General features: G+C 33.5%; 1 protein-coding gene across 1 annotated transcript; it reads left to right on the forward strand.

The window, feature by feature from the left end:
* Nucleotides 1-438: 438 nt before the first annotated feature.
* LOC130975138 (uncharacterized) lies at nt 439-8,033 on the forward strand. Its single transcript, XM_057899967.1, has 4 exons — nt 439-602; nt 6,868-7,195; nt 7,287-7,507; nt 7,652-8,033. Exons 1-4 carry the CDS (start codon nt 439-441, stop codon nt 8,031-8,033), a joined length of 1,095 nt encoding a protein of 364 aa, XP_057755950.1.
* The last annotated feature ends 2,352 nt before the right edge of the window (nt 8,034-10,385 follow it).

Below are 10,385 nucleotides of genomic sequence, written 5' to 3' on the forward strand. Positions count from 1 at the left end.
AATTCAACTCAATTAGTGCGCTTAAGATGATTTCAAAATATTTACGAGCTAAAAATAAAAAAATAATCAACAAGAAGTTCAATAATGTACATAACACATATACTCAAAATAATATATCTTCCTAAAATGTCACATTTTCAAAATAAAAAAATTTATTGGATAATTTGAATAATGTCAATTTTTTTCTTTACATTATGAATTCATATAAAACCAATTCAATAATCAACAAAACATCAGCATATTCTTAATTAGCAAAACCATTGCATATTCATATTCATTAACAAATTCATTAACCACTTCAATATTTCAATCACTTCCATATTCTAATCAGTATCACAAATCAATCAACAATAAAATTTATAGCAATAACAACAATGAATCTACTCTTAAAATTAATATAGCATATAAAATATTAGAATAACTTGAAAAAAGATTAAAATGGTTATCTGTTGTTGTAGAGGCAGAAGAGAGGCGGAGGGAGAAGCGGCAACACGCAAGCAGGAAGCCAAGTGGAGCAGAGACGTGAGGAGGGAGAGAGGCAAAGCTTGGCAGCAGCAGTGGTGGGTCTGTGGTGCGGCGCTGCGATTCGGAGAAGGGAGAAGGTAAATAGTGAAGTGGCAAGGAGAGAAAAGAGAGAAGAAGTAGAAGGGAAGAGTGTCGGCGGTGGGTGGGTTAATGGCGACGGATAGGGGTGGCAAGCGGGGAAGCCCGCCCCGCCCCGCCCCGCCCCGCCAGAAGCCCGCCCTTAGGCGGGCTGGCCCGCCCCGCCCCGCTTAGTGAGGCGGTCCCAAAATCCCAGCCCGCCCCGCCTAACGGCGGGCTGGCAGGCTGGCGGGCCAAGCCCGCCAAATATCCTTTTTTTACTTTTAAATATTAAATAATATATATAAAGACATAAAAAAATCTCTTTTATTTTTTATTTTTAACTATTATAATTTCTAAAAGTATAAATATATTATAATTTTTATATTCACAAACATTAAAGTCTTTGTAATTATAAATATCTAATAAATATAATTATAAACTAAGTTTTCATCCAAAACATAATTATAAATATTGTTCCCAAAGCAAAATAAACATAATCCAAAACATAATTATAAATATTGTCTCTAAAACAAAATAAACATAATCCAAAACACTCAATTTTCATCTTCATTCTCTTGTAAGTTGGGTTGGGAGAAGTTGGGTTTTGGTAAAAAATATTGTAAAAATACCCCCTTACTAAAAAATACTAAGCCCGGCGGGGAAACTCGCCCCGCCCCGCCAAAGCCCGCCAAACTCCGCGGTTTAAGCGGTGCGGGTTAAGCGGGCTTTTGCTATTTGGCGGTCCCAATTTTCCAGCCCAGCCCGCCTTTTTTGGCGGGTTACGCGGGCCGGCCCGGCGGGTTCAGGCCCGTTTGCCACCCCTAGCGACGGAGATGGGGCTGTGATGGGGGTGGTGTTGGCGGTGGCAGATTGTGGTGTTGGAGAGAGGGGAGGAAACGGTGGTTGAGTGAGAGAGAGTGAATCTTAAATAAGGGAGAAGAGGGTTTATGATTTGAATTTACACTCTATTACCATTGGATTCTCCGACAGTAAACCATTCATTGTGGGTCACCAAAACGCAGTGTTTCACTAATTGGGTTTATCGTTGGATTTTTTCAACAGTAAAGAATGTGTTAACTTATTTTTTTACTCTCCAAGTATTGCCGGCTGATTTATTGTCGAAAACTAAAATCTGCCGATAATTACTTAACCTTACAAATTTGACGTTGCTATATCATCAGTAAATCTGACGGTAAATTTGTTACTACTCTATGATGTTAAATCCGACGATACTCATTATTTTTCTTGTAGTAAAATAAAAAAATTAGATTAAAATACACCAAAAAAATCCATCGTTCATCAAGGCAACAAAAGATTTAGATGTCCTCTTCCAAATATGAGATCCGGAAGACGGATAGGTACCATCTAAGACCCTCTCTTGGCACATTTATTTTCCCTTTATGGGACTCACCCAAGGTTTATCATCATAGTGCAAAAATGGCCAAACCAATTTGACAAGTAAGGATATGTTGGCGCAAGCAAGATCTCTAATTCTCAAACTATCATACTTAGCTATCACTTTCTTTTAGCTAATAAGACTATGATTTTTACCGTCTGGCTGACTCTTCCACAAAAATTTACTTATCAAGAAGGATAACTTATCTTAATTTAAGTTGACTATTTCAAATCTATACAACGGAGATTTGATTTATGCTTAATGTGTGTCAAACAAGCTCTAGAGATTATTAGAGCACTCATAATGAGTACTTTGTATATATTTTTCTTGTGAATGCTTAAAATTAATATAAAACTTTATAGGTTAAGAATAGTAGAATAATTTTAAATATTTTATATGTTATAAGAGTGTAATGGATAATAATTTAATAAAGAATTTTGCATATAAAAATGAGAGAGAGTGATCGACATATATTGTAGAACAAAACATATATAAATTGAAGTGACGAAAAAAAAGAGAGTATGAAATTTCATATTGGATAATTAAGTTTGGTACAAATGAAAAATATGTTTAGAAGATAGAAGACAATAAAAAATTAGTCAAATATCTCAAATTTATCTTATTTAATATTTATTAATTGTAAATCATAATTAATAAATATTATATAAGACAAATTTAAACTGTTTTTTTCTCCTAATATTATTAAAAATATTATTTCCTTAAACATTTTGGTTAACGTGCAACTCTAACGCACTTTATAATTTTTCATTAAATCTATAAATTCTGATCTCTTTCATTTTTGGACTCGTACCACTTTCCTTTTCAACCACTGGGAGGGAACCGAGTACAAAATTTAACAAGCATGATTAATTTTTGTTGCAAGGTTTAATTTGGTCATATAAGGAGAAGATTTGTATAATTATGAATGTCAAGAATGTGAATCAGATGAAGGGTAGGTAGTATCATATATATAAAGAGATATAATTAAGTAGATTAATAATAAACAAATATAGATAACATACTAATATATACTCCTTGGATTTTGATGCCTTGTCTATATGCAAATATAATTGACAATAACAGACAATGATTAATCATATTTTTTTTAGAAAATTTAATAGCCAAGGTTGGTTCAGTCGTCACTCTCCCTAATGAATTGTTTGTCTTTTCTTTGGATGAGGAGCATTTATTGGTTGGACCATCAAAATCTGATCCAATCTAAGTAGTAAGCGTTTTGGAAGCGCAGAAGATTGATGTTAAAGAATAAGTAAATTAAAGAATGCATGCCCAACACTTCACGAGTTCACTAATATAACCAAATTTAAAATTTTCATATCAAAAGTGGACATATTTGGTATATTATAGACAAAATTAAAACAACCGACATCAAATGATTGTGGTTTGTCTTGTATATATGGTGTTTTTTACTAAACATATTCACTTTCTGATGTAAAATAATTAATGTGAAGCACTCAAACACGATACGATACGGGACACGCTGATACGTGAATTTTAAAATCTTACATGATATAGGGACACAAATACATATAAAATATAAAGTATCTTTTAGATAAATTGTAATAATATTTTAATATTTTATTGATATTAAAATATAAATTAAATTTTTTAATTATTTTTAATGTCTTATTTTAATTATATCAAGTATTTAAAATATTTTTTGTTTTAATAAATAATAATATATACTATATCTAAATTTATTTTAAGAATGTATATTAAGAATAAGACTGGACACGTTGACACGTAATGATATATATTTAGGTGTGTCGAGGGACGGATGTATGTATACTAGTGTGGGGCAATCGCCCCCACTACGATTTGAATTTTTTTTTTTTGAGTAGTATATGATAATAATATTTATTTGCTTCCACTAAATTATTAAATTTGACCCCACAATAATTTTTTACTCAACTTTTGGTACTCCATAATCAATTTAAAAATTTTATATTAGATGTCATTAGAATGATCAATTCTCAATATAAATAAACTTTGTGTTTTTTCTTAGAAATCAACTCGAAAGAGTGTTATTTATCTTTTTTTATATTAGTTTTATTTTTTTTGTAACAACTACATTAATTGAAAAAACTTTTTCAACTGTGAATCTTAATAAAAATTGATTTCTAATTATATAAGAAGTAAATTTTTAAATAAGTATTTACTTATATATATGTAAAAGAATTACTACACATCCAAGTCTTTTTATGAACTAAGTCTAACCAAGTTAAACAATAAAACTTAAAATAATATTAGTCATAACTGATTTTTATTGTCTTAGACAAATTTGATTGGACTTGGTTAACAAAAAAATATGAATATGTAGCATTATCTTATAAAAAAAGACAGATATTTATAAGGGTAAAGTATATTTTTTGTCCCGAAGTTTGGCAAAAATTTTAAAAATATTCTTAAGTTTTATTTTATTTCAATTTTATCCCAAAAATTTTCTATTTGTATCAAATATACCCTCGGATGCTAAATTTTCAAAAAATGTAAGACCAATATAACAATAATGCATGAAAATTATGTTTGATTTGCTTGTGTTAAGGAGTTGTTTTTATGAAATTGTTGTTGAATCGATTTTCAATTTTTTGAAAAATTAGCCGTCAGGGATATATTTAATGCAAATCGAAAATTTTTGGGACAAAATTGAAACAAAATAAAACTTAGAAATATTTTTGAAACTTTTGTCAAACTTTAAAAACAAAAAATATACTTTACCTTATTTATAAATTATTATTTTAGTGTTTTAATTTGTAAAATTAGATATTATAAAAACTAATCATGTTATATTACATCGAAAATAACTACCTGTATATAATTGAAATAAAAAATACACATTAAAAATAAATTAAACAATACATATATTTATATACGAATACATAATGATTAATAAATAATTTGATACCTAATTTTTATGTACACATAATATTTTTATTATTATTATTATTATTATTATTATTATTATTATTATTATTATTATTATTATTATTATTATAATATATGTGTAAAGTATACCTTTTGTCCTTGAAGTTTGGTAAAAGTTTTAAAAATATTCTTAAATTTTATTTTGTTTCAATTTTGTCCTACAAGTTTTCGATTTACATCAAATATACTCTCGACGGCTAAATTTTCAAAAAATTTAAGACAAATCTAACAATAATGCATGAAAATTATGCTTGATTTGATTGTGTTGAAGGTTTTTCTTATGAAATTGTTGTTGAATTTGTCTTAAATTTTTTGAAAAATTAGCTATTTGGGGTATATTTAATACAAATCGAAAACTTTTGGAATAAAATTGAAACAAAATAAAATTTAGGAAGATTTTTAAAATTTTTATCAAACTTTAGGAACAAAAAGTATACTTTACCCTATATATATATATATATATATATATATATATATATTCTTTTGCCCCCACTATCAAAATTTTTTGGATCCGTTACTGGGTGTGTCTAAATGTATTCAGAGAAGAATTTTTTATTTTTTATTAAGACACGGTTGGACACAGCGAACACACGTGTCAGACGAATGTCGATGAGTGTTATATCCAAAATATATCTGACACACATAGTAACTTAACAAAGTGTCCGTATTTCATATGAAAAATCAAATGGATTACCTTCTTCATTTTAAGGTTATCGTGTACTAAATTGCAGTTGCTATTTCTTAATTTTATAGAGTAAATTTAACCAATATATTTGAAGAAGATAGTAAAAAAACTAAACTGTTTTGACTATTATTCCCAAAAAATAACGAGATCCCTAACAAAAAAAATCTGTCAATTTTAATTGATTCTAAACAGATAAATTAACAATTTAACATACCATGTAGATTTATTCTATTAATTAATACAAAAAAATATTAAAAGAAGAACTAACTAATCTCACAAAAATAAAGATCAAAAATTAAAAAATATTTTTTTATTAAAGACCACGTTGTATTTTATGATAATTGTCAAAAATCATTTAAATTTTTTTTCTCAAATCAAAATGCTTAATTTAGCCATTTTTTCAAATTTTTTACAGTATTCTCTAATCTAATATATTAAAGATTATTTTTTTTATGAATCTAAATTCTGATTAAAAAGTTGTCATTGAGCAATGTGTTTAATTTAAATACTTAAATTAGTCAATTTTGTCATTTTTCGAATCAAATATTTAACATACGGTGGGTAAACAAAAGATAAAATGAAAACCCTAAAAGAATTTAGTAAAAGAAGGAACAATAAAACAGTTAAAATAAACAATATTTCATCATACTTATTCACTAAAACTATATGAATTCACCAATTAAGTGATTTAGTGCATACTAATTTGTATGTATCGATTTGTGATGACTTAGGGTGTTTTTGGCAAACGCGTTGGGAAAGAAAAAATGATTCTGCTTCTGAACACACGTTCAGGAGAAATATTTGTAACTTCTATGTTTTACGTTCATGGTTGGTTGCTGATTTTTCTTGAAAAATTAGGTAAAAATTTTATTTCTTTTTTATCAATCCTATCCTTCATTTTTTTCTATAAAAAAGATGCCAGTAACTATTGGAATGTTAGGGGTTTACGGGATGATGAAAAAGTAAGAATGGTGAAGGAGTTAAAAAAGAAACATAGATTAGATATGTTGGGCTTGATTGAGACTAAAAAATAGGTTATGACTAGATTTGATGTTGTAAGACTTTGGGGGAAAGATGGTGCAGGTTGGGACTTTGTAGGATCAGATGGGACAGCGGGTGGACTATTGTTGATATAGGATGAATCGGTGTTTAAAAAGAATAACTGTTATAAGGGGGAGAGATGGTTGTGTGTGGAAGGGATCCTGATAAAAAATAATTACAATTGTGCTATTTTCTTGGTTTATGGTGCATATAATAGGAATGCGAAGCTTCACGTGTGGGAAGAGCTGAGTTATATGGTTGGGTTATGTGAGGTTCCTAGTTGCTACATGGGAGATTTTAATGAAATAATGCATGTGGAAGAAAGGCAAGGTACTGATATTCTACCTAGATCCACAGAAGAGTTTAGGAGTTGGGTACAGGATATGCATCTAGTGGATCTACCTCTAACAGATCGCAAGTTCACATGGTTTAGGGGACGCTCGTGCAGTCGGATAGATAGAGCTCTGGTTAGCGTGGAGTGGTTGGAAGAGTTCCCTGAGACTAGGATATGCGATGGACCAAGAGACTTATCAGATCACTGTCCAGTGATCTTGGAGCACGCGAGGCAGAGGGTAGGGCCAAGGCCATTCCGAAGCCTAGATTCATGGTTTATACATGAGGATAAGCTTTGTGAAGGAGGAGTGGAGAGGATTGGGGGAGATGCAGTTCATAGATAAATTGAAGGCGCTGACGATTCCGCTAGGGAATTGGAATAAGACTAACTTTGGGGATATGGATAAAAAGATTACGAGATTTGAGGAAGAAATTAAGAAGATTGATGACCTGGTAAGCAATGGGGTGTATGATGGAATGATGGAGGCTAGAAGAAAGACGCTGGTTACCTGCTGTGAGAGGTGGTATATCAGGAAAGAAGTCCATTGGAAACAGATGTCCCGGTCTCGGCAAGCAAAAGAGATGGACAAAAATACAAGATACTTCCACAACTTGGCGTCAGCAAGACGGTGAAATAACAGGATCGATACACTATTAATCAACGGCAGGCTGGTAAGGAACCAAGCTAGAATAAAGATTGCTATTAAGGATTACTACAAGGAGTTATATCACCAGGATAAGTCGCCTATGATGAGCTTCAGAGATGGTCTGGTAAACAGGATGGAGCATGGAGATTCTGTATCTATGGAGGCACTGCCGACAGCTGAGGAGATCAGAGAAGCGGTGTGGGATTGTGAGTCATCTAAGGCACCAGGATACGATGGGTATAACATGAACTTTGTTAAGAGGTGTTGGGGTGATATTGGGCCTAAATTCACGGCTGCAGTGATGGGGTTCTTTCAGACGTCAAGGCTGCCGACAGACTCTAACATCACTTGGGTGGCGCTGACACCAAAGTTCATTGGAGCTAAAGAGATTAAAGATTTGTGACTTATCAGCATGGTTGGATGCGTGTACAAGGTTATCTCCAAGGTGTTGGTTCGGAGGATGAGACTTGTGATGCCAGCTTTGGTAGGAAAAACCCAGAGTGCATTTGTAAGGGACAGGAAAATCCATGACGGGGCGCTCATCGCATGTGAAACGGTAAACTGGCTCAAAATGAGGAAAAAGGAGGCGGCAATAATCAAGCTAGATTTTCAAAAGGCCTATGACAGAGTCAGGTGGAGCTTTGTGGACATAGTACTGCAAAAGATGGGGTTTGGCAATAGATGGAGAGCGTGGGTGATGGAGTGTATCTCTACAACTTCTATGTCAGTCTTGATAAACGGGTCGCCATCTAAGCCGTTCAAGATGGAAAGAGGCCTGAGACAAGGTGATCCGCTATCTCCATTTTTATTTGTACTTGTTGTGGACGTTTTACATCGATTGGTGGGAGAGGCAGTCAGGAATGGGCGTATATCACCTCTGGCGATTGGCAGAGATCGTATAGCGTTATCCCACCTTCAGTTTGCGGATGACACAATTCTGTTCTGTCCACTAGAGGCGGAAATAATCAAGAATTACAGGCGACTATTGAGGTGCTTTGAGTTGATGTCAGGTCTCAGCATTAATTTTGATAAATCGAGCTTGATTCTGATAAATTGTGAAAAACAGTGGACTCAGAATATGTGCCAGCTGTTGGGGTGTAAGGGTGAGTCCCTTCCAGTCAAATACCTGGGTATTCCTTTAGGTGCAAATCCGAGGTTAGTGAAGACCTGGAAGCCTATAATAGACAAAGTGGAGGAGAAGCTAAGTATGTGGAAGACTAAAATTCTGAATAAAGCTGGAAGGTTGGTGCTGATTAAATCAGTATTAAACAGTCTGCCTGTGTATTATTTGAGTCTGTTTAAGATGCCGAAAACTGTTGCTGAGAAATTGATCTCATTGCAAAGAAAATTCTTGTGGAGTAAAGATGATGGCAGCAGTGGGATGGCACTAGTAAAATGGGACGTGGTGCAGACCCCGAAAAAACTAGGCAGACTGGGGGTTGGGGATGCTATGATTCGAAATATGGCTATGTTGTTTAAGTGGTGGTGGCGATTTGCAAAGGAGAATTGCCCGTTGTAGAAGAAGGTGGTTTGTTCCTATTATGATCTGAATCCTCATGAGCTGTTGTCAACCTAAGTGATACCTACCAGGGGAGGACCGTGGAAGGATATATGCCAGCTACAAATAGCCAATAACCATATAAGGGGTAAAATGGTTACAGGGCTGTCTATGGAGGTTGGTGATGGGCGGCGTACGCGGTTTTGGGAGAATACGTGGCTGCTTGGTAGGACTCTAAAAGACCGATTTTCTAGGCTTTTCTCTGTTTCAAACCAATGTGGGTCTGTTATAGGGGACTGTGGATTTTGGGATGGGCTATACTGGATTTGAAATTTTCAGTGGAGGAGAGAGCTCTTTCAATGGGAGTTGGGACTACTGGGTCAATTACATGAGGCACTAAGACCTGTGCATCCAGTTATTAACAGAGAGGATATGGTAGTATGGAAATATGATAGCCAAGGAGTTTATTCAACTAACTTATTTGTTCAGGTTTTGCAGGAGGCGACACTCTCGGAGGAGGTGACAAGCTACAGCTTCACAAAGACCATCTGAAAAGTATTGGTTCCGCCTAGAGTAGAGTTATTTGCATGGTTTATCCTGGTAGGTTGGGTGAACATAAAAGAACGATTAAGCCAGCTAGGAATTATTAACCAGGAAGATAATGTCTGTGTGCTATGTAATAAACATGTGGAACTTGTGCCCCATTTGTTTCTATGCTGTGAATTTGCTTGGCAGGTGTGGAGTGCTTGGGTATCAAAGATTGAACATCAATGGGCTATTCCAGGGACAATGAAGGAACATTTTCTGAGTTGGACGGAGGGGCCAAGGAGGAGGGAGGATAGAGAGCAACGATTGAGATGTTTCTGTGCGGTGGTTTGGAATATATTGCTGGAGAGGAATAGAAGAATCTTCCAGAATAAAAGCAAATGTGTTGAAGAAATCACTAACATGTCTACAACGAGTGGAGATGTAGTGTGGACCCCTTTAGTTGTTGATGGCAATACCGGAGATGACAAAGGAGCTTCTTTTGATGATACTGTGTTATTGTATTTGTTTGTTTATTTGTTTCTATTAAACTGCTCCACATTCCTGTGTTGAGCTTCTTACGTTAAAAAAAAGATACCAGTAACTATTATATTCACAGTAGTTTCTTGTAGTTTTTTCTCCTTCTTCACATTTCTTCGTTCTAATTTATGTCAATTACTAACAAATTGAATATTTTATTTTTTCTTATTATTTTCTGTATTTATTTTCATA

The sequence above is a fragment of the Arachis stenosperma genome, chromosome 4 (assembly GCF_014773155.1).
Source record: "Arachis stenosperma cultivar V10309 chromosome 4, arast.V10309.gnm1.PFL2, whole genome shotgun sequence".
Lineage (NCBI taxonomy): Eukaryota > Viridiplantae > Streptophyta > Magnoliopsida > Fabales > Fabaceae > Arachis > Arachis stenosperma.